The sequence below is a fragment of the Eleutherodactylus coqui genome, chromosome 5 (genome assembly GCF_035609145.1).
Source record: "Eleutherodactylus coqui strain aEleCoq1 chromosome 5, aEleCoq1.hap1, whole genome shotgun sequence".
Classification (NCBI taxonomy): Eukaryota; Metazoa; Chordata; class Amphibia; order Anura; family Eleutherodactylidae; genus Eleutherodactylus; species Eleutherodactylus coqui.
The window spans coordinates 171,754,044-171,779,444 of record NC_089841.1 but is presented as its reverse complement, the minus strand read 5'-3'; the positions used below and the strand labels follow the sequence as shown (position 1 = coordinate 171,779,444).

The window sequence follows — 25,401 nt, the reverse complement described above, 5'->3', positions numbered from 1 at the left end:
TGAACTGACCCCAACGCAGGTGTGACAGCAGCCTTACGTTGACATGTAAATGTATTTTACAGGATATGTCCATTTGGAAATTTGGTATCCTGATTTTTTGGTGGGCTGCAGCATTAAAAATTTCCCCAGTCTGTACAGGATGGAAAGTAATAGCTGATCCGAGCACTATAAAGCTGCTGTTGCAATAATTGGCCTCTTAGATAATTTTCCACATTTCTGCAAAATCATTCATATTTTTCCAAAAGTGCCTATACAGAATCTCAGCTGTAAATCACTAGTCTCAGCAGTTTCAAAAAGATTTTTGTGCTTCCTGTCTCAAATGACTTTGGTTCAGAGGATTTAAGTTTACTCACTGGCACCATATGCGCTGTTAATCCTCAGGAACAGCTGCACGAAGTAGCAACCAGCAAAGAATCAAATCACAAGAACTACTGCCAGCAGCAGAGCATTTGAGGTATTTTAGCATATTACAGGCATTTTACTTTTCAGGTTGTGTTTCAGACCCGAGTTCTTAATTTATAGTAGTGAATTATTATCATTAACTTTCTGCGACTTGGGGATTTAGACTGGGTTTACGCATTGGGAAGGCCTTGTGACAGCAGTGTGAATCTCACAAACGGAAGCAAAAAACACTAGATTAAACGTTGTTAGAGATACTTCAAGAAACAGATTGGGAAGAAATTACTGCTGCTTGTAAATCATTAAAAGCATTTTGATGAAAAGTTAGATGTTAAATTCCATTAAAAAAGTCACCAAATGCCTCATGTGAACCGACCCTGGGAACTAGAGATGTCACATATACTGCGCATTTGCATTGCATTCTACAGCTGTCATATTTGTAGCTGCACAAATCTGCTTCCCAACTCACTCCATTGTCTGAACGTCGACACATGGACAGAAAACAGTTTTGTATTATTGAATGGACACCATTGAATTATATACAAATGGTCTATTTTACAATAGGCTGGGCAGTGGACTCTCATTAGGGATGTTTTACAAGAGTTTAGATCTCAGTGACCTGCATCAAAGTTCTTGTTCTTCAGGTCTGCTGGATACTAGTAGTGAAGTATAATATCGTACCTCTTTTTCTATGGCTTTCTCGTTGAAATACAGAGTGACGCGGTTAAAATCATCAGATTTCTTCCATTGCCTAATGAAGACAAAACCATATCAGGGATAATATTCAGAGAGAAGTACATAGAGGCACAAACAACATTACAAACCTCAAGGATTTAAGTTCTTCCAAAATACTGGAGATACTGTTATCGGTTGACGACTCATTTGCCTCTTTTGGGGAGCGAAACCTTAAAGAAAAAGATATGATAAGAATAAAAAAAAAAGGAAAACAAACTATGAAAAACAGAACCAGCAATGAAGGAAAGCATGGATTGGAAACCAGATCTATTTTTGTTTTAGAAATATCTGTAGAGGTTTTGAAAGATTGGTATAAAAAAGCTAAATAACAATAGTAATACAATGTCCAGTCAGGACTAAAGCTGCTCATCCACACATTCAATTAACTTAAATACATTTACTGTAGATTTTTTTTTTAAACTAATTAAAACCGCATAGTAAAACTAATCCCATTTTTCTAATCTTTTTTAATTTTCTGATTTTTAGACTTTCATTTTAGACTTGCTCATTCTATTTACGGTACATGGCTATGGGAGTGAACTGTAGGTCAAGCAAGATGTCAACAGCATTTAGAGACATGCTTCACAACAATGGCTTAATGGTACAATATGCTGCAATACAAAAGTATTGCACTGTATTGTACAGGTGATTAAGTTCAAGTCCCCTATTGGGATTTGAAAAACATAGGAAAAAAATGTACAATTAAGTTTAATAAAACAAAGAAATCTATATCTAAAAAAAGTGTAAAAGAAAATGATATTTATTACATACATAATTGGCTTTATAAATAAAATATATATTATATATATCCCACACTTTTACCACTTTTTTTTTTAAACATAAAACTATATACATATGGTACTGCTGTAATCATACTGACCTGCAGAATAAAATGAACATGTCATTTTTACCACCACATGAATGCCAGGAAACAAAACCCAAAAAACAATTACATTTTTCAGTATATTACATGATACATTAAGTAGTACCATTAATAAATACTACTTGTCTCACAAAATGTTATGGCTCTTAGAAGGCTGAGGCAAAAAAGAAAAGAGGCCAGTCCTTAAAGGATTAATATAAAAACTTGGTTAACACAGTAAGTACTTTTCTGAGGACACAATTCCTTTAAAGACACCAAGACAAGCTAAGGTGTATATAGTCCTCAAGACTATTCCCTGACAGCAGGTGGTGGGGAAACAAGGATTTGATACTTCTGATTTTGGACAAACACTATCCTTTGCTCTACTGGGAGACAAGCCACAGGCCTAAGTGTCTAGCAGTCGCTTGTCTCCCTTTCACCTACTGAATAAATGCTTTCATGATGGTTGGGGAAGACAGTTATCAGCTGAATGAGCGTTCAACCATCACCTATCTTATGGCTGGCTTTGGAGAGCGGGATCTTAAGCCCCATATACACGCAAAAATAATCGCTCAAAAGGTTTTGATTGTTTTGCATAATCTGCTAATGAACACTAATGTCCATTAGCAGGTTATCAGCTTCATTTGCATGCAAATTAGCCTTGGCAGCTGTATGCAGAAAACAGCAAGTGGTCTGTTCTCTGCATTCAGCCCCTTTGTTATCAGCACTCCTGTGGGGAATACAACACCATGGACAGTAAACACAGCATGGGGTCTGTGTTATCTTCTGTCTTGCTGAACAATGGATTTTATGCTGAACTAATAATCGTTCAGCCGAAGAATGAAAGATGGGAGCATTTACACACAACGATTATCACTCAACGATGGCTTTTGAGCGATAATAGTTGCAAGTAAATGGGGCTTTAGACTGGATAGAAAGACAGTAAAGCATATTACGCCTCTGGCTCTATCAGAAGATCACCACCAGAGACATTAAATTTTAGCAAGCTGGTTTAACAATTGTGCTGTCTATAGGCTTCATCAAACAACCCGAAGGAGGCATCAATTGGCCAAGAGGGAAATTGAATTCAATCCCTCCTCTTTCCCATGAGATAAACTGGCACCATGGCCCTAAATCCTAATTTGGGGTCTGCAGAAATTATACAAAGAAGCGCTGCAAACAAAGTATGCAGCCACGAGAAGTTCTATAACATTTCTAAACATGAACGAAATTCCATACCCTTTCAAGCAAACAGGAGATAAAACAAGTGGCAAAACAAGACAAGAACTCAGTACAATACCAAGACTTGCGAAACAAGCACACCAGAGACAAAGGAGTACATAAAAACAGATAGTCTCTTCTCACAAGAAGCTCTGCTGACATCAGACACATGGAAGCCACAGGACAGAAGGGCCAAGCGGGAGAGAGGGGTATGTGACATCACAGGGGTATGTAGAAAGCATAAAGCAGCAAGGGAGAAGATTCCTGCTCCTACTTGTCAGTATTCCCGAACTGAGGCATAGCAGACATTGGGAGATCCTAGAAAAGATAAATCAATAATTCATTGGCAAATGTGTCTGCATGGCAATCTACTCTATGTGTAGCAATACAGTCAATTTAATGGGAACCTCTCCTGCAAAAAGCACTATAAACTAACTTTTAGTGCTGTTAGGGCAAATGATGGGGAGCCAGGTGATTTATTCTTTTATACTCACCCGCTTCCTGGTTCCCGTGGTGTCCGTCTGCAAAGTCCGCATGCTGGCCAAAGATCTGACTCTTTTCAGAGTCCCGTGTGCGCACAAAGTCATAGACTTGTATAGGAGAGCACGTGACTCTGAAGAGTCAGATTTTCAGCCAGTGTGCTGACTTTACAGGCGGGCACTGCGGGAACCAGGAAGCGGGCAAGTATGAAAAATACATCACCCAGCTCCGTCACTTGCCCTAAGAGCAGCACAAGTTAGTTTCTGGTGCTTTAAGCAGGTGACAGGTTCCCTTTAAGGTATACTAGCAGCCTCTCAGCATTTAATAAATGATAGATTTCTGGACACTTACCATAATGCGGGAGGTGCTGAGGGTTTCTGGTATTAGACTGTCTCTATGATTTAGATGAGCAAATGGTTTTGCAGCTCCCCAAGATTCCAGATAGCGAGTCATACGGACAGACGCCCTTGTCTTGGTGACATCAGCAGACTTTGTAGGTAGTATGTCATCTTCCTCACTGTCTTCACTGGCCTGTGGGTATAGACAACGGTGTATACAGTGGTTTGAGGGGATAGGTGAAGGATTTAGATTTTATTAGATTATAGGTATAGTTGCTGTTTAAAGGAGTGGTCTAGTAAACCTGTTGTAATATACAGTACCAGTCAAAAGTTTGGACACACCCTTTCATTCCATATTTTTTTTCAGTCTTTCTTATTTTTCTACAATGTAGATTAATATTCAAGAAATAAAAAACGAAGGGCTATATATGGAATTAAGTAGTAAACAAAAAAGTGTTAAAATCAGATTTTGCTTTATATCTTAGATTCTTCAAAGTTGCCTACTTTTGCTTTGATGAAAGCTTTGCCAACTGTTGGCATTCTTTCAATCAGCTTCATGAGACAGTTACTTGGAATGGTTTTCCAACAGCCTTGAAGGAGTTCCCAGAGGTACTGAACACTTGCTGGCTGCTTTTCCTTCACTCTGTGATCCAACTCATACCAAACCATTTCAAATGCCTTTAGGTTAGGTGATTGTAGAGTCCATGCCATCTGACGCTGCACTCCATCACCATCTGTCTTAGTCAAATAGCCGTAGAGGTGTGCTTGGGGTGATTGTCACTAATCGCAAACCAGATGGCATGGCATGTTCCTTCTGGTATGCTTCTGGCACCCATGCTGGTTAAGTGTACCTTAAATTATATCACTAGCAAAGCACCCACACACCATCACAACTCCTCCATGCTTTGTGGTGGGAACCACACATGTAGAAATCATCCTATCACCATTTCTGTGTTTCACAAAGATATGGCAGTTGGAACCAAAAATCTCATATTTTGACTCAGACCGAAGTACAGATTTCCACTTGTCTAAAGACCATTCCATGAGCCTTGTGTGGCACAGATTGTTAGGGCAGCAAAAATGTGGTCCTAAGCTCTCACTCACGACCTGAAGGTTGCAGGTTCAATCTTCGTGTGGTTGAAGTAGCCGGTTGACTCAGCCTTCCATCATTCCGAGGTCGGTAAAATGAGTACCCAGCTTAAAAGATGGGGTAGGGGGGGGGGTGTAAAAAGATGACTGGGGAAGGCAATGGCAAACCATGCCAAAAAACAGTCTGCCTAGAAAATGTCACGATGTGGCATTACCTAAGGGGTCAGTCATGACTCACTGCTTGCACCAAGGAACTTTAGCTAATGACCATTCCTTGTGTTTCATGGTCCAAGCAATTCTCTTCTTGCTGATGTTCCCCAGTAGTGGCTTGGTGGCAGTAATTCGACCATAAAGGACCGATTCACGCATTCTGGTACTTGATCTCTAGAAGCATATATGTGGGCTCTAATCTGAGGTGCTGCAGCAGAGGTAGTGCTTAAAATTATTGAAATTTTCTGGATTGACCTTCAAGTCAGTAATGATGGACTGTTTAATTTTACTTAGTTGAGTGGTTCTTGCTATAATGTGGATTAGAGCAGTAGTTGAATATGGCTAAATGTAGTGACCCAGTACTGAGTAATATTACCATCTAAGGGAGACCGTGTCACCATATACATATATTGTACCTCTGCCTGGCCATAGCAACCAGGAAATCCCTTACTGTTAGTCAGCCCCTCTGTGGTACCTCAGCCCTGATTGGCAGAGGAGGGGTAAGCCAGAAGATGCTAGAAGCTTCTGGAAGGGGAGGTAATATAAGACCTTACACTTCCTGTGTGGCTCAGTGTAGTACAGTGTAGTAGTGAGTTCAGTCAGTACAGTGTAGAGTTGGAGCAGAGCAAAGAGTGTAGTAAATTATCTGCTCATGGGGGATTCAACACCTAATACTGCAAGACTGTTACATGCTCACAAAAGAAGCCTCAGCTTGTGTGTAGAGACAATCTGGATAAAGCACGCCTGGATTGAACCAAAAGTGAACCCCAAGGGTTGGGTAAGATACGAGCACTATTGAGATGGGATGCAGGCTTGTGAGAGTACAGCAGAAAAGCTGGAACTACCTAAAGTAAGGCCGCTTTCCCGTCTGCGCTGGAACTTTTACTTGGAGGTTGCGTTGCAGATCTGGCACAAAACTATGGGCCAACCCTACCTCTACACAACTGATGGTCTCATGTTAACTCTTGACAAAAGGTATCATGTCTACAAGATTACTTGGTTTCTCTTACTGAGAACAAATCACACTTAAAGGGGTTGTCCCGTGAAAGCAAGTGGGGATATACACTTCTGTATGGCCATATTAATGCACTTTGTAATATACATCGTGCATTAAATATGAGCCATACAGAAGTTATACACTTAGCCCCTCCGGCGCTGGCGTCCCCGTCTCCATGGCGACGACTGAAGCCTTCTTCTCTGGTCGCCGCAACAGTCGGCGCTTGCGCAGATAAGAATCCTCTGCTGGCTGTGTCCGGGCTCACGAGCGGCGTCCTGGCTCCTGCCTCTTCTCCGCGTCATCGTAGCTCCGCCTCCGTCACGTGGTGCCGATCAGCCAATGAGGTGGCTGTAATCGGCAGTGGAACGCAAGACTGGAGAAGAACATCCACGGTGCACCATGGGAGAAGACCCGCGGTGCACCTTGGGAAAGGACCGGCGGCCATCTTGAAAGAAGAATTTTTATAAGTTCACGAAACGAGCTAATGGTGAGTAGAAACGCTCTTTAAAAACGCTTTCCACTGGTAGTGTAGTATGTTTGCTTTAGAAGTGGGACTGGGAAGAGAAAAAAAAAAATGCACATTTCTGTCGCGGGACAACCCCTTTAACTTTTGACAAGCCATACCTGTTAAAATTGAAAACTATTCCAGGTGTCTACTGAATGAAACTGACGGAAAGAAAATGAAAAGCTGCCATCAAAGCAAAAGTTGCTTAATTTGAAACATTTAAAACATATTCTGGTTTAACACTTTTTTGTTTCCTACTTAATTCTATATGTGTTCCTTGATAGATTTCATGTCTTCAATATGAATCTACAATGTACTGGTACTGTATTGCAGTCTACTTTATCTAGTAATATATGCACTATGGACAGTTTAATCTTCTAGGTATAGGACTCTTCTATACAAGTTTGACCAAAAGATCGGTAGATGCATCATTCTATTCCTACCCCAAGAAATCGATAACATATTAATACATAATGCTCAATTTCCCCTGTGGTGCGTGGATACTGTATGATCAGTTTATCGTCAAAGGACCTTTCAAACATGGATTGTCCAAAGCAGGGAACCCCTTTAATTACTGTCCGTTTATCACATTTGGAATATGGATCACGCACATATAAAATTAGGCAAGTACATTTAAAAACATTTAGAGGTTTATGAGTGTAAACTCACTCTGGGGTCGATGACCAGGTATGTTTTTATGTTATTTTCTTTAAGATACGGGTCTCTCTGTGCATGTGTTACATCTTGAACTTCATATTCACCTCCAAGGTGTGATAGAGTAGCCTCTGTAATGTGCACTCTCCTACAGAATAATGGACAAAGCAATAAGACTGAGTTATTGGCCCCCACAATGCACAGATTGTAATATACAGTATTACGTAATCTTACCCTGGCACACCTCCTGCTTCCATGTGATTGGCCAGTGTTACATCATGTGACCAGACATCATACTGCCATTTTTGGAGGCCAATCACCCCACACAACACATTCCCTGAATGCACCCCAACACGCATATTAATATCCACACCTGTTGCTTTGCGCAATTTCCTGGAGAAAAAGAGAAAACAAGGGCGTAACTCCACATTTAATAAAAATCATTCTTTTTGGAGGCATGGATGTCCATGTTGTAAACTATTCCATGTCTATCTGAATTAGAGTGCGGCATGGTGATTTTTGCTGGGGCCCCCTCCATCGGAGGGAACATGCCAGTGACTCAGGCCAAACGAACTGTGGCGTGACCTGAGAGGTCGGTCTGCACTGGGGCCGTTACCCTAGTGGGGGTCATAGTGGCTTTATTGACATACGTTGGGACCAGGGATATGAAGCTATTGTGTTTCAGACCAGGCCACATTAAATTGAGGCGCAGTCGATGTCGCTCTGTTTAAAACACAATTCCAGGTTAAGTCACCCATCAGATGCTACACGGGTAACTCTGGAAGGACGTCTCTTCATGCCGATAACCAAAACTCAAATTTTAATAGAGCAATTTAACAGGCGGCCTTATTCGGTCTGCAGGAATGAGTGCAATATAAACACCACAAGAGGGTTAGCGTCCAGGCTTTACTCCGGCCGGAGGTAAAATACAAGTGTGGGTTAGCAGGTATTAACACAGGTGAGCCTCAGCTGAGACCTCACACAGTCTGAGTATTTATCCTCCCGCGCACCGGCAGTTTCATAGTGGTAGAAAATGAAGGTGCTGAACCAACTCTCGTCAGTGGTGGAAAACAAGGATCACCTGCTGCTTTCCTTAGCCTGCCTGTAAGGCTTTCCGCTGGTGGCCCTATAAAGGGTCAGTTTGCTCTCCTCACAGCTCCGTCTGCTGCGCCACACACACTGGAAGACTACTCACTGCCACCCACCAAACAGATGGTACCCCCTCTCCACCATCGCCTTAAAAAGATAGCTCCCTCCAATATCCCACAAATGAAGGCACTTCACAAAAATTTACAAAAAGCAGTGAGCGCTTCTCCTCTAGATCTCCATCTGTCTTAAGGCAATTGCCCACTGCTCTAACATTCCTGAGGTTCAAACCTGAAAAGTATTATAGCCAAATGGTTGGCAGAAGGGAAGTCCTCGAGAAAAAAAAAAAACTCATCCGGCCGGACTCATCTGTAGTAAAGAAGAAAGAAGATCCGGCCTGGAAGGGAGAAGACCCAGACAGGTAAAAAAATGTCCTCTGCAGTGGGCAGGGTTGGATTCCGTGGGCGGAATCAGCCCCGCCCGTGGACATACGGCCTAATGTTGACTGGCAGCAAATCATAACGTGTTGAATAGTGGAATAAAAAGCACAGAAAAATTCCTATATGTATCTTAAATTCTTGTCAACGCTGTACCAAGCTAAAATAAAATAAATCAATCTAAGTGATAAAAGCCTCTTTATATTCCAATACTGTGAAGTAGGGGAGAAAAGGAAGGGAAATGCACAGAATTATTCAGTTCCAGTTACTTTGTAGTTGCCTTGGTAACACAAGTGACCTGGGCAAATTGGTGGATTTAAACAGTTTCATAATGACAAAAGTAGGAACTAATGTGTCCATGCATTTACTATTTTGGAAAAGGGAAGATTTTTATTTTTAACCTTTTTGATGGGACGGCGGGATAAAGGTGGTACATTTATAATCAGCAATTCCGTTAAATTGGATGATGTGAAACTGGGCTTTAAGCAAGTTCCTGACAGCTATCTGGCAATGGAAAACAACAGCCTTCTACACTCGGAGACAGTATCATATCAAAGATTAGAATGCAAGTCTTCAACAAAAAGTCATAATGTCATAAAATGTTCTCACCGGATGGCCTGGCACATATCTAAGCCCATTTGTACGCAGTTCTTGGCATGGTTTGGCAAGCATTCTGGTAGCCCAGACACGCAGTAATAGCAGTCACCCAAAATCTTGATACGCATGCAGTTATTTTCCTGCAGAAGACAAAGCATCTCCTCAGGTTGCGCATCTTTGTGTTTTTTGTGCAAAAATGATACAACATGCTAGAGGCTACATTTATATTGCTGCAAATCTAAGGCTTTGTTCACATCCGAGTCAGTGGCTCCGAGCACAGAGTCGCCACAAAGTTCCGGACAAAATAGTGCAGTGTGTGAAGCCATTTTGTCCAGAAAGATGCTGGGCGACATGCTGGAAACCCAACGGACCCCATTATAGTGAATCGGGTTGGTTGGGTGCTGTGCTGGGTGCCAGTCATGTGCTGGATCCGGCACTTTCATTATAGGTTATTGTTCAGCTCATATGATGGGAAATGAACAAAAGTATTAACCCTTTCCAATCCAATTTGTATCCTGGTTTTCCTAGGGGGCTTAGTCTTTTTCTGCTATTATACAATGGCGCTATTTGCTGGCAAAAGCAGGTACTGCATGAGGTGACACGTTGGATAGGCTCTGACAGCAGAGAGGCTGGCAATATACAGTAAGAGAACACCGACAGACGTCTTCCAACAACGGAGCTGTACAGCCTTAAATCATAATGTCTTCAGAGGTCAGACAGTGGATTGGAAAGGGTTAATGCAAGTGTGAAAAGGGTCTTAGTTGTCATCTACTCTTTCATACTCACCTTTGCAATCTGATCAAACTTCCCAAAAAGTTCATTCAACATTAGTACCAACTCTTTGGGGGAGCACTCGCTGGAAAGTAGTGTGAAGCCCACAATATCTGCATACAGGATGCTGCAAAACATGATTACAAGTAATCTAAAACACTGCCTCGTTAGTGCAAAGAAAAACAACAGCCTATAATATAGGGATCTATCACAGTTTTATTCATCTCAAGTCCAGGAGTGACTTTTACGCACCTTACATCTTTGTGCCGCTTAATATAAAGATTGTGGAAGTTGTTAGTACTTTCTTGCGGCCGCTTTTCTTTGACTCTCGCTATGATCTCTTCTTTCATCTCCGTTGCAATATATTGTGGCAGAATGGAAAGCAGCAGCTGCTCCTGAGAGGCGGGAGAATAGAGCGCAAGACAAAAAAAGAAACATTGATGCCAATAAACATACGGAATCTAATAAACACGGCCCAATCCAAGGATTGTATACACCGTGTACCAGAAACCTTTAGACTAGGAATCAAACTCCTTGAAGACAATTGCTGATGGCATGTTGCCCTTTATCAATATTTAAAAGAAAGTGTTGCTCAGTAGTCGGTCCTAATCATTCGTTAGTTATTTAGGTGAACAAAGATACATATTGATGAGATTTAAAATATCGCGAAACCAACAGGGGACGAATATAACGGAAACAGTCCAAAGGACAGGCTAATTAATACAATAATAATGGAGAAAAGAGTAACTGCAAGAAGCAAAAAAGAAAAAACTCCAGCACTAAAGACTTTGATATGGCCGACACCGGGAACCTGAGTAGAGCTCTACCGTACCTGCTGCCTCTCCTGCGAGTACAATTTACGGCGAGAATGAATGAAGTTGATCGCCTCGTGATAGGTGTCCTTTAATGCACTTTCGGTAACCCGTTTGTGATAACCTCCAACTACATTCCCGCACAGCAAGATGATCACATCTGCGATAATCTGCAAACCGAGAAGAATCAGTAAGGCATAGTCTTATTAACCTTTACGGTGAAGGCCTTCCGATGGCTGAACATACACAGCAAAATTTCCTTTTTAGAATGCAATTGCGTATATACAGCTTTCTTACACGCCCATAGAGAACAATAGGGCTCTTTGGCGCGTAATACCCGGTAAAATAGATCATGCTTCATTCTGTTTTACGCACGTATTATACGCAACTGTAAATGGATCATTGACAACCAATGTACTTTCATTGACTCCATTCACCGAGCATCATGCGCTGTTAAATTACGCAATTATGCCTAAGGGCTGGAATTTTTATTTTCGACTTTGGCCACATGTTTTGTATTTTTAGGCAAAGATGGGGATTTAAAGGAGTAGCCCCACAAAGAAGAAAAAAATAAATATTTATCCCATGTCCACAGTTTAGGGGACAAGTATCTGATCAGTGGGATCTGACCACTGGAACTCCCATCGATCAGGAAAAAGGGGATTGCAAGTATCCCCGAAAGACCGAAGCAGTGGTCTTGCATGCGTATTACTACTCCATTCATTTATATGAGATTACTGGAGATATCCAAATGCTTGTAAACTGCCATCTCCGACAATTCCATACAAGTGCAGACCTGACCAATGCTCGACTCATTAGCATGGAATCCCTGCTCTCATGATCGGTGGGGATCTGTTAGCTGTGGATATGGGAGAAGTTCTTTTATTTTTGTGGTACCACAATAGAACCAGTATCTTTTTATTTTTTAAGCAATTTGTTGGTTAGAATAGTATAACAGGGGTAAGTCTTGCAAATATTCTTCTTTCCTCCTTTCGTAATTTAACATTAGCCAGACAAATTTGTACAAAACAATCTCCTAACTCTTCTGTATAATACACTAAAATGCGCACTTTGCTCAACCTACGTCACTATAACATGCGAGAACAAGTGGCGTTTTCGTTCTAGCATGTCTACTGCCTTTATGTGGATCTGTGAATGGTTGCAAAGCACCCGTGTAGACACTTTTATTGTGGGCATGAAAAAAAAACAAAAAAACAGGGGTTAGGGAGGCAAAAACTATTACTTTTAACTATTATTATATGTGTCCGTGTCACAGAGACCAGGCCGACAGTGTGGGTTGGGGGGGGGGGGGGGGGGTTTATGAAAAGTTTTTGATGGATACTTTGAGATAAAGGTTTAATAGCTCATTACAAGTTACCAACACACAGGAACTTCCTATAAGGTTTAAAATACAAATCAGTACAAGGGAATGAACAGTGATCTGATACAGACCGGATAGACTCCTACCTGCAAGGCAAATTCTCCAGCCGGTTGAGGACTTGATGAAGATACGTAAACACCGAGTACAATGATATGTGATAGGGAGCAGAGAAGTCCAGCAAAGATTGCTCCTTTCATACTTAAAGGTAGCATGGTATACAGACTGACAGTCACAAACAGAGTCCAGTAAACCTTAAGAGATCACAGAATAAAGTATATTTGGATGCTGAGAAGTATACATTATTTACATTCACTATATAGATTGTTCCTCTCTTACCTGATCCCATGGCGTCACAATGCCGCTAGTGAATATGAAGGCATAGCTCATAACGACCAGGCATGCCCAGATGATCACAGCCAGCAGCTTCATACCCTTCTGCAGCACACTTTTTATGCAGACCAGGATGAAGAGTAAAGCGAAGACTCCCAGAGCGCAGAACACGCTTATCAGGAAGCCCATGTTGTCTGAGAAGCTCTGCAAAGGTAAAGGCAAGTAGAGCATTACAGCCATACCCATCAACAGGAATAAAAAAGCTCTAAACACCTTCTCCATATTGTCATATTACAGACTGTAAATATACACTTTCTTCTGTACAAGAAGTCAAACTGCGCACATTGGCCATTCACACTGTGCCTACAAGAGTTCTCTTATTTTTCGTCTTTCCATGCATATGATTTCACATATATAAAATATTCATATTACTTTGTGAGAACTACAATGGACATCTGGGTTGGGACAATGGTGAATAGGTCACTCCATGTGTTCATTGCTTACATAACATAAGTGGCCAGGATACCTTCCACGTGCCGTTAGATACAGGACTCCTTACCCCCATGTGTGAACCCAAAAATACGGTTCCCACTTTTTGTTTTTTTTTATTAAGTTCCAGCTACAAGAAAGTGATAGGTGTATCCATGATAGGAAGAGCTTCAGCTGTGCTAAATGCCGGTGGGCACTGTGCTCCAGTGTGTTAAAGACTTTGTCCACAAAAAATAAAAGCATATATCTTAACAAGTCCCTACAGAAAAAGGATGTACTTATCAGTTTTCCTTCTCATGCATTTAGAAAGCCCCATGCTTGGTTTTCAGGTTCTCCTACATTCAGGTTTCCTGCTTGGGGGGTGTTCCCAGCACTAATAAGTTGGTTTGTCACCTGAAAGCTCAACTCCCCCTCCCCTCTCAGAGGCTGTGTAGCATAACCACGCCCACTCATTAATACACAGCTATGTCTACTCTGTCTCATCCTCTCTCCCAGTAGCTGCTGGTGGTTCCTTCTCATTTTGATAGCAGCAGAAAATTCACTGGAGTGAATTAGAGCACTCTGTAATAGTAGCTTTCTCTGCTCTCCTCCACCATCCCCTGACACTGTCATACAGCCCTTTGTAATAGCTCAATGGAAAGGCAGTGAATGCACCTTCACAATAGGGAAGCAGGTTAGAGGAGGAGCTGAAAAACAACTAGACAGTTTACTTTGACTGACAAAATTTGCTAAGATTTCAGTCTACCGTCTGCAGTGCCTTGGAAAAAAATACAGGCATAGAAATTAATTTTTTTAATGAAAACCAATTACAAAAAGTCTTAATTTTCCAAATCAATTGATTTAAACAAAAAAGTTAAATGCTATACATAGCCTTTAAACTAGTAATAAAGTAGGTTACAACACATCAATCCATGGAGACTACCTGCTGAACATCTGCATAGGTGCAAGATGAGCTGCTATACATCCAGAGCTACATCATCAAATACATATATACATGGTACAACATGCCATCATAGGACAAGGCACTGTGTGTTAAGGTTAATTTAGATGCAACGATTCTCGCTCAAAGCAGTCTTTTGAGCGATAATCGTTGTGTGTAACTAACTACACTGACCATGCAGTTTTCGTTAAGCAGTCGCTGATGGTTGTCTTTCAGCATGCTGAAAGACAACGATCAGCCTTATCAGGAGTTCATAGCAGGATACAGCTGATACTATTGTTTCAGCTGCATCCCGCTCCGTGAACACAGCCGGGTATGAAGAACACAGAGGTCCAGCTATGTTCTGCATACCCTGCACCAAGTGCATAGCTGTATACCAGCGGAGCACTCCGTGAACAGCCGTGGTATGAAGAACACAGCGTTTCAGCTGTGTTCTGCATACCCTGCTCGGAGCGCTCAGCTGTATAACAGCTGAGCGCTCCAAGCAGAGAACAGCTGGATGCAGAAGACAAGTGGCCCCGCTTGTCTTCTGCATACCGCACTCTGAGCATAAGGTGATCGCTCAATGTTTGAGCGATCACCTTGCCCTGTAAATGCACACAACAATTATCGCTCAAAAGTCGCTCAAAAGACATCGAGCGATAATCGTTGTGTCTAAACCAGGCATTACACATTGCATGTAAATATGTCCTATACGTTGTCTGTCTGTTGAGAGATTTATGCAAATAAGGAAGATGGAACAATACTTCTGCAGCGCCTCCTATTGGATGGCAGCATTCCTTTAAATCAATATACAACTTTCTAGCAAGTCTGTAAAACAATGATCGTGAATCGGAAATAAGCCAGAAAACCACAGACAGTTGTTTCAGGGTGTTGAGAGATTGTATCCGTGGGTGTGTGCGCTCTTGGTCTAAATCCAGACACATGCTCTGGGGGTCACACAGGTCAGGTTACACTGGGCACATGGTCCTGAGGAACTGAAGGACCCGAGTGCCCTTGTGCCTACCCCGCTGATACATCTCTGTGACATTACTATACCATTATACATTAACTTTAAAACTTGGAGCTTGTGGGATTGAGGCCAAAAATCAGACAAGGCGCTTGGATAGCATTTCATATACAAATATTGTCAGATGTTACATGCACAATTTTGTTACAGCGTTCTGCATTTGTAAGACGACTAATGTTACAAAGTGGTCCCTGAAGGGATCTTTCAGGTCTGCTACTGTCGGTATAGTTTGCTTCTACAAGCCCAGAGGCTCACCATTCATGCGTGTGTCAACAAACTTGTATTGCAAGTAGCTGCTGTCCAGAAATGTCCCCTCTGGGACCACTTTGTAGTAACATAAGCCTTCTTACAAATGCATAGCAATATACATGTTCACTGAACTTGGTAAATAGGCTGCATGTTCTTCCTAGCCTCTGTGACTCGGGTCACAGGAGCAGTTCTTATTTGATTTGCACATTTCAGGGTAAATCTTCAACATTCATTACTATTGCGTTTCCCTGAAAATAAGACACTGTCTTGTATTAATTTTTGCCCCAAAGAGGCACTAGGTCTTATTTTCAGGGGAGCTGCAGAATAATGTGGCGCTATACAAATAAAGATTATTATTATATTACTTACCTAGCAGGCTTGGTTCGGGTCCCTCTCGCTGCTCTCCAGAGCTCTGACATGCTTTCCGCAATTCTCGGAAGCTCATCGCTCATACATCATCACTTCCTGGTTATGAAATTCATCAATCCCACCTCCAGGAAGCGATGGCTGTGACTGGTTCTTCGACCATTGCTCAGCCAATCAATGGAAGATGAACCCATGCAATGGCTGTGATTGTATTATCCAGTGCTACATTGATTGGCTGAGCAGCGGTGGAGGAACCAATCAACAGTCATTGCATTGTAGAGGTGGGATTTATGAATTGGCTAAGCCGCAGCCATCGCATTGATTCATCCAGCGCTACATTGATTGGTTCTTTGACTGCTGGTCAGCCAATCACAGCCATCGCTTCTTGGAGGTAAGATTTATGAATCCCGTAACCAGGAAGTGATGATGTACAAGTGGCTGAGGACTGCGGAATCCGCGCCAAAGCTCTAGAAAGCAGCGTGAGGGACCTGGACTGAGCCTACTAGGTAAAGTATTTCTGTTCTTAATGTAGTTTAACTAGAGCTTATTTTTGGGGTAGGGCTTATATTTCAAGCCTTCTTGAAAATTAGGTTAAGGCTTATTTTTAGGGAAGGGCTTATTTTTGCGGAAACAGGGTAGTCAGAGAGATACAACTGCTGTGTGCAAAACCTGCAAGACTTTCGCAAAACAAAAAATAAATGCATGCCTTAGTTTATGCAAATTATCTTTACAAAATTGGATAAGCAGGGGTTAATTGAGGTGTCAATAATTAACAAGGAGATTATAGTGTTCCATCTTCTGGAAACTGAAAGATTTCAAAATGGGTTTCTTTACAGAAGAGCCTCGCAGCCGACACGTATTTGCTGAACTGCCCCTTCCAGATCTGCAGATGCAGCATCTTATCCTATACAAGAAACTAATTAGAAGCTAATTTGCAGTTTTCTCTACTTAGCTCATATTGTCAGCAATGGCAACTGGCAGAGGAATACAAGATTTATTTTTATCTCCTATAGGAGCAGCAAGACCCACATTCCTCAGAGTCAAAGACTTCGATGATGGCACTCATCCTAGAGAGAAAAGGCGCCTGGAAGTAACAGCTTACTTTCGCCAATCATACAGCCTAAATGAATGGCAGTGCAGCAGGTGAACGCCACAAAGTACATTTTTTAAAGTAATGCCAGAATTGCTATTTTTCCTTTGTTCACCCCCCCAAAAAGCAACGTAAAAGCCACATATACCACAAGATGGTACCAATAAACAATACAACTCTTCCAGCAAAAACACAAGCCCTCACATAACTCCAATGCTGAAAACATAAAAAGAAGGCTATGGTTATTATAATGCAGAGATTTAATCCCTTTTCTTTAACCCATGAAAGGACTGTCCCCTCCCCCCCCCCCCCCCCCACCTCCCTTTTAAAAAATAACTCTTATTTATCCATGGACGTAGCGGTGTGACTGCTTGTTTTTTGCGGGACGAGTTGCATTTTTCAGTGATACTATATAACGTTCCATATAATGTACTAAAAAAACTCTTTAAAAATTCTTAAAATGAAATTCTGCGATCTTTGGGTGTATCTTGTTTCTACGGCGTACACACTGCGACAAAAATGAACCAATGACTTTATTCTATGGGTGAGTACAAATACTAAGATACCAAATTTGTATAGTTTTTTTTTTTGCTGAACTACTTTTATTTTTTTTCAAAGATATTTCATTTTTTTACTTTTCTGCTGCCCTCTTCTAACAGCTAGAACATTTTTTGCTGTTTTTTTCAAATCGACATAGCTGTGCGACATCTCATTTTGTGTGGGACGTCCTGAAGTACATACAACTTTTTCATTGCTTTTAATTAAATTTTTTCTTAGAGACGGGGGTGACCAAAAAAGCACAATACTGGCTTTTTTTCTGAGGACGTCCACCGAGCGGGGTAAATATTGCATTACCTTGCTAGATCGGACTTTTACGGACACAGCGACACCAAATATGTATTTTGCAACTTGTAGTTTCTAGGAGCTTTTCACAATGCTTTCATTTCAATTGCGGGGACAGCTAAATGGGAAAAAAAGCATTCACGTTTTTTCAAGCCCATACAAATGTATTGAAGGGAAAGGTTTTCAGTAGAGTTGAGCGAACGTACTCTGCCCAGCTTGATTGATGCTCATTCGAGTATTAGTGTACTCGATGGTGCTCATTACTCGAACGAGCATCACGCCGTGTTCGACCCCGCCCCAGTTTTTGGCTCCTCTCCACTGTGACGTGCCTGTTTTGGCCCCTCCCTACCGCAGAGCGCACCAATGGTAAATTTTTGGGTGAGAGACAGAGAGAGCGACAAAAAAAAAAAAAAAAAAAGCTCAGGACCCGCCGTCCCACATACAAAAATGCTCAAGTCTCCCATTGTAGTCAATTGGGTTCGTTACTCGAGTAGAGCTCTCGAATTTTACGAAAAGCTCGACTCAAATAGTTTTCAGTTTCAATCCGTTTCTGTATTTTCCGTCTCCTTTCCATTTTCCTATTACACTGGATCATAAGAGCAGACGGCTGCATTTTTGTTTCTCGTTTTGGAAACTGAATACAGATGGATGCTTTTTTTTATTGCATTGTACTCAATGGCAGGCGGATGGAACTTGAAGACAATCCATTTTTTAATTTCAGTTTTGTTCGTTTTCTGCGTAATGGTGGGGTCTCTTCAATAAATGAAAAATCACAGATGGTTAGCACTGTAGTCTTACAATGCTGGGGTTTAGGTTCAAATCTCATCAAGAACAACACCAACTTTGAAAAACTCCATACAGCCATCACGCTTGGTCAAAGTTGAACTCCAGAGCTGTGCTAATGACAGAACTGCATGCTTGAGAAGAATATACACAATAAGAACATACAACTTCCATGCAGATATTGTCCATAGTCAGACATGAGCCTGGAACCCCAGTGTAACATGCCAACAGTGCTAGCCACTGTTGGCATGTTATCCCCTCCGTTCCTCCCCGCTCCCCGAATCTTTAGAGACGATCAGGAGGATACTCGGCTAAGGCACTACTCGCTCGAGTATTTAGCCTTAGCGAATATACTCGCTCATCTCTAGTTGTTATGGATACAGCGATACCAGTTATGTGTGTTTATGTTATTTTTTCACTACTTAAAGCTTTGTGTAAGAGGAAAAAAAATATTTTTTTCTGTAAAAACATCTAAATACCACAGTCAGCAATGACTGCAGGCAGCATCTGTGAAATGAAGTGGTGTACAGGAATAACTAGATAAGCAAGTCCACATCATTTTACTACTTTTCTGGGAGAAAAGAACCCCATGTATGACAATCAGAGAGCAAGTATGCTCTTCGATTCATGGGTAGGTGATAACATGAACAGGAGAATCACAGATGGTTCTTGGCTACCTTCTAACACTCCCTTTCTTCTCTGCACACTCAGTGAAAAGTGACAGATGTAAAGTCAGTATTCCCGTCCCCACTTCAAATAGCTGTAGCCAAGAATCTTAGCTTTAAAAATGGCACTAAAAACATGTTGGTAGCAACGATAGAGCAATATTTTTCTTTAAACGGCTGTAAGTACGGTTCTGTTTGTGAAAAACTGTATTGTCCTTTTCTTGCAGAACGAACAGAGCTCATCCTAAACTATAGGGGGTGAATAACCAGACAACCATGACATCCTCCCATAACAGCAAACCTTCACACACTGGCAGCCTGGAAAATGGAGTATAAGGCTGACCACACACATTACAAAGCCACCTGCTGAATCCTCATTCAGAGAGTAGCTATCTCTATCCGACACCCCTACACATACACACTCCATTCTGAATGTAGAGAGGGAAGAAAGCCACTACTGCTTATCTCCAAGAAATGGATTTTAACTTATCTCCCCGACATCTGCCATTAGGAAAGAGAGTGAGGGGGTAGGGGTTTGGTGATGGGAGGTTTCTTTCGCATTAGATGATCAGCCAGACCCGCTGCAGGTTCAGGCGATACACAGCGAATGTGTACTGTTATATTAAAAGGGGTTTTCCAGGCACAAAATGTAAATTCCAAAAATCCTGAAATTTAGGAAGTAGCAGCAACCTATACTTTATCTGCTTCTCTACCCCCTTCTGTGCAGCCGCCGATCTGCACATGCATCCCTTCAGCAGTAAACACAGCAACAGACTGCAACCTACAACTCCCAGCATGCATAGAGCTTGATTACTGGCCAGCCTTGTAGCTCCGCCCACAGCTTGCAGGTCCTACAACTTACTAGCACCAGCCTTCCAGCACTCTGCACTGCACAAGTGCAATACTTCTGCACTTGTCCTCCCATCATGCACTGCTCACAGGATGTTGGAGGCTATGGACTGAGGAGGAAGTAGCAAATGTAGACAAGAGGTCAGAGAAAGTGAAGATATTTTTCGGGCAGAAGGTCACGTAACAGAGATAGAAAATGAAGAAATTAGCTAGACCGGGTACAGTGAACCTATTACAGAATGACTTACAATGAGGATGTACATTACATTCTAAAATGTCAGTCCCTGCCCAGAACACCCCTTTTACTTAAAATTTGCACACTCCGCAGTCCATAATACCCAAGCTCTCCCATAAAGAACCTTCTATCTTCAATAACCCTCTCGCTGTCCTTACCCGAACAGTTTACTCCTGGGCTGTGCTGTGCTCTCCGTCCCTTGCTAGATATATACATTGGAGAGGTTTGTTGTTAAAATTCCTTAAGACACTGCATTCGCTAATGACCGAGGGGTTAAAGGGGCAGAGTTGGAGGCAACACCAGTCCTGGCCATTGCAGCTGCATTATAAGTTCATGCCTGCTGCAGATGGTGAGGGCATGTAACTGTATGTAGAGGTGCCCAAAGTCACTGTGTTCTACAGTGACTTTGTGGTGCAGGAACGGGTTAATAGCTTTAGACAAGCTTTAAGAAATAGAATGATCATTCACATTATAGTAATGATCGGGGTGCGTCCCCACACAGCTGATTTGCAGTAGATTTGGGTGCAGAGCTGCAGCAGATTTCACCCCCTCAATGGAAAAAAATCTACACCAAATCAGCTACGCGTGAATGCCCCCCTATAAGGCAACATTACACAGGCCAGGTTCACACATGGCGTTCTGTCTGCATCTGTCTATTCACCGATATCTCCTCATATGGGAAGGTCACAGTCTAACGCCCCACATAGGGGAGAGCAGGCAGGGGGGGGGGGGGGGATCTTTGTGATGTCATACGGTGACCAAATAAAGATCTTTGGTTATAGCAAATGTGCGGATGTATTTTTCCAACACCCCTTTAGCTGTATTGGGCGTATCTAGGATGACAGCCTCCCTTTAATGTTAGGATACTGGTTTTAGGCGAGGATAACATGCCTATTTGAGAGGGTTTGCAAATCATTGTGTTGCCTTCCGTATTGCAGCCATATACACTGAATGCAAATAATAGGAAAAAATGTGGTGGAGCAACTTCTGCTAGAACTGTGAATGAAGGAGTGCTGCCTGACGCTGTTCGCTGACCGTGCCAAAATGGGGCATGATAATTTAGCTTAAAGAAAATAAAAATACATGGACTTAGGCCAAGTGCACACGGGCGTATTTGCATTGCGGAATCCAGATCGAGCGTCCGCCTCCCCGGATTCCACAGCAAATACTGCCCATAGAAATGCTATAAAAAAAAAAAAAAAAAGGCTTTTCCATCTCCACGAGCGGAAATCAATTGCGATTTTCCTCCCGTGGAGGGAAAATTGCAACGTGTTCTATTCAAGTGGGGATTCCACGTGGACGGCTTCATTGAAGTTAATGGAAGCCATCCAATCGGCGTCCCTTCTGCAATCATCATTGCGGGAAGGCAACAGAATCCACATCATCGCCTAGCGACGACGCAGCATAATCTGCACTGCGCATGTGCGCTGGAGGCACGTCTGCACTACAGATCCAGAGAGGTATGCAGGGGTCACCGGTTGGGCACAGGGTGGGATCCTGCATGTGGAATCTGACCCGGCCGTGTGCATTTGGCCTAAAGGTGCAACACTTCTAGTCAAGAAAAATATTGCAATGAGGGAATACCCCGGTTCTTGCCTTCTTCAGAAGCTGCTGTTAAAATACAGGCGATTCTCTACAGGGCGGTGGAAACCCGCTTCATACAACCTCGTATTTTAACAAACATTTCTGAAAAATGGGCTGTGTCTCCGAAATGCGTTAATTGTTGACTGTTTTTAGCAAACTAATGAAGAATTGAATAATTCCCTGTTTGCAATATTTTTCTTGACTAGAAGTCGTGCGCCTTTAGTCCACGTATTTTTATTTTCTAAGCTAAATTATACACTGAATGATCACTTCATTAGGAACACCTACTCAATAATGGTTTTGTTCACATTTGTCAGGCAATTACAGATCTCAGACGTTGAGGAACAAATTCCACAAGGTGGTGAACATCCTCCACACAACTCGCCCCATGCCTGCTGCAGCAGTTCGATCGGTTGGGGCACATTATGTGGATAAGTGAGAGCAGATATCACAGTCCTTTCCAGCATATCCCAAACATGTTCAATGGGGTTACAGTCCAGTGAGTTTGAGGGCCAAGGCAGTGTGGAGAATTCAGTCATGTTCCTCCAATCACTCCCTAGTGATCTAAAGCCCATTGACACAGGACAAATGTCGGGCAAACGACGATTGACACTCATCCCTGCATGTACTCGCTCCCGTGCGGTTGTACAGGAGCAAGTATCGTTGGTTCGCAGCGGGGCGGCTGGAGATTTCACTCCTCGCTTTTCCCTGCCCCTCTCCATTCACTTAACATGGCAGCCGTTCAGTACTGAACGGCTGCTGTTTACACTGAACGATCATCTTTCAGGATTTTATGGAGCCTAAATGATGAAAGATGAACTTAAAGGGGTTGTCCCGCGCCGAAACGAGTTTTTTTTTTCAATAGCCCCCCCCCCCCCCGTTCGGCGCGAGACAAACCCGATGCAGGGGTTAAAAAAGAAAACGGGATAGTACTTACCTGAATCCCCGCGCTCCGGTGACTTCTTACTTACCTGGTGAAGATGGCCGCCGGGATCTTCTCCCTCGGTGGACCGCAGGTCTTCTGTGCGGTCCATTGCCGATTCCAGCCTCCTGATTGGCTGGAATCGGCACGTGACGGGGCGGAGCTACAAGGAGCCGCTCTCCGGCACGAGCAGCCCCATTCAGAAAAGAAGACGACAGGACTGCGCAAGCGCTTCTAATCCGGCGATTAGACGCTGAAAATTAGACGGCACCATGGAGACGAGGACACTAGCAACGGAACAGGTAAGTGAATAACTTCTGTATGGCTCATATTTAATGCACGATGTACATTACAAAGTGCATTAATATGGCCATACAGAAGTGTATAACCCCACTTGCTTTCGCGGGACAACCCCTTTAATGATGATCGTTCAGTACTGAACAGCCACTGTGTTAAGTGAATGGAGAGGGGTGGGGGAGAGCGAGGAGTGAAATCTCCTGCAGCCCCCCTACTGGCCGATCTGCAGCAGCACGGGAGCGAGTACGTGCAGGGAGGAGTGTCGGGCATCGTTTTCACAATATTTGTCCCGTGTAAATGGGCCCTAAGCTTGATAACACAGCATGTTGTCCTGCTGAAAGATGGCGCTGTAATCAGGGAAGACTTCCTGAAGATGTGGATGCAGATAGTCACCCAACAGGTCTCTGTAGCGTTCACATTTTGGTGTCATGACCAACAGTCCTAGGCTATGCCAGGAAACCGCTCCCCAGACCATGACACCGTCACCACCGGCCTGTTCAACCCCAATAGTACTCCCATGGGATACAGCCTCACGTTTACACTAGATGCGGACACAGATATCCATTTATTTCAGTAGGAAACAGGACTTGTCGCTCCAGACAACCATCTACCATGTTTCTAAGGTCCATTGACATCTTTCCTGGGCCCATGTGAGGCATTGTTTTTGATGATGAGGCATCAGAAGAACCCTTGTCGGTCTTTGGCTATTGATCCCCAGTCAACACAAGGTACAGCACATGGGCATTGTTGAAAATTGTCTAACTTCTTCTCTGTTGTACTACTGGGCGAGTTGGTCCGCTATTGTAGGTCATTGTGCCACCTGACGCTCGCCTATAGGAGGCATCACATGGCTTACCGCTGTGTGATCTTCTGTTTGATGTCTGTCCATGGTCCAACCAGTTTTGGTAGACTCCCGATATCATGCTTCGGGAATAGCCAACAACTGTAACTGTTTCAGAAATACTGGCACTACACATCTGGACACCAGCAATCTGCCAGCGGTCAAAGTCATTGAAGTCATCATGTTTACCCATGATTGCCAAATGTTGCCTTCTGCACAGAGAAGAGGTCAGCACCCGCTGCGCCTATCATGTGGTACCCCATTACTGATCACAAGATGTCATGTACCAGCTGTTTCTAATGTAATGATCATTCAGTGTATAAGCATAAGGTATGATGCAGAAAGCTGCAGTTTTATATAAGTAATTACCTATATACCTATTATAATCAGAGGTGATTTACATCCACTGTTTAACTACCAGGAAAGTTCTAACGTGGTTCTTATATATATTTATGTATTTTTTTCCAAGATTGTATATCGGGCCCCTAAAAGGAGTTGTTGCTTTGCTACAAAACTCAGCATGCAGTTACATGTCAGATATGCAAATAATCAGAGTTGTGATTTGATTAGATGAACGACCTTTCACCTGAGGCCCTAAAAGCGGTTCCGCCCTCGGCTTATAAAAAGGCACTCAGAGGCTACTTGTGCGTAGTGGACCTCTGTTATCACTTGTTGACCACTAGACATCTCTCTGAGGAAACTGAAGAAATTTTGGCCAGTTAAAGATGGGGCCCTTTATTGGAATACAAGAAGTTGGATGGTTGAATCAACAAATTGTCTGCCATCTGGGCCATCCTGACTAGACTGTTAGGAGGTGTTTGGACCAGTGGATGCATGAGGGCACACAAGGTGACCGGGCCCAGTAGAGAGGATCATCTGATCATCCAACAAGCCCAAGTGGCTTCAACTGGTTCATAGTCAGCTATCCAGAAACAGGTGGCGCCATGGTTACACCCCCCTGTCTGTCAAAACCATTTTCGGGTTCTTGGCTGAAGGAGCTCTGGTCTCATGTTGCCCATAACATGTATTGCCTTTGACACCCACCATCACCTCTGTTTGCAGTGGTGTCATGAGTGATGAAATTGGACTGCAGGACATCCTGCAGCCACATGTGTTCCTCTCATGGCGGCTTCTAAGGTATTTTCCTGCAGGATAAGGCCTCATGTACATGGGTAAAAAAAGAATTAAAATCTGCAGCGTTTTTCCTGCACGCGGATCCGCGCCCCATAGGAATGCACTGACCACCCGCAGGTAGATAAATACCCGCGGATGGTAATTAAAAATTTCTGGAGCATGAAAAAAACAGACACGCTCTATTTTAGTGCGGATCACGCG

The 25,401-nt window shown here is 42.8% G+C and overlaps 1 protein-coding gene across 3 annotated transcripts in view; it reads right to left on the bottom strand.

The window, feature by feature from the left end:
* The window catches only part of ADCY4 (adenylate cyclase 4), a 66,442-nt gene that overhangs the window by 19,667 nt on the left and 21,374 nt on the right, over positions 1-25,401 (bottom strand). For all 3 annotated transcript variants that reach the window (XM_066603697.1, XM_066603696.1, XM_066603698.1), the window contains exons 3-14: positions 12,911-13,108; positions 12,661-12,825; positions 11,214-11,363; positions 10,634-10,776; positions 10,397-10,508; positions 9,623-9,750; positions 7,725-7,883; positions 7,506-7,638; positions 4,049-4,228; positions 3,492-3,535; positions 1,224-1,304; positions 1,081-1,150 (exon numbers count right to left, since the gene is read on the bottom strand). In XM_066603697.1, the coding sequence (XP_066459794.1) occupies positions 1,081-1,150; positions 1,224-1,304; positions 3,492-3,535; positions 4,049-4,228; positions 7,506-7,638; positions 7,725-7,883; positions 9,623-9,750; positions 10,397-10,508; positions 10,634-10,776; positions 11,214-11,363; positions 12,661-12,825; positions 12,911-13,108 (1,563 nt within the window). The remainder of the gene's footprint in view (positions 1-1,080; positions 1,151-1,223; positions 1,305-3,491; positions 3,536-4,048; positions 4,229-7,505; positions 7,639-7,724; positions 7,884-9,622; positions 9,751-10,396; positions 10,509-10,633; positions 10,777-11,213; positions 11,364-12,660; positions 12,826-12,910; positions 13,109-25,401) is intronic.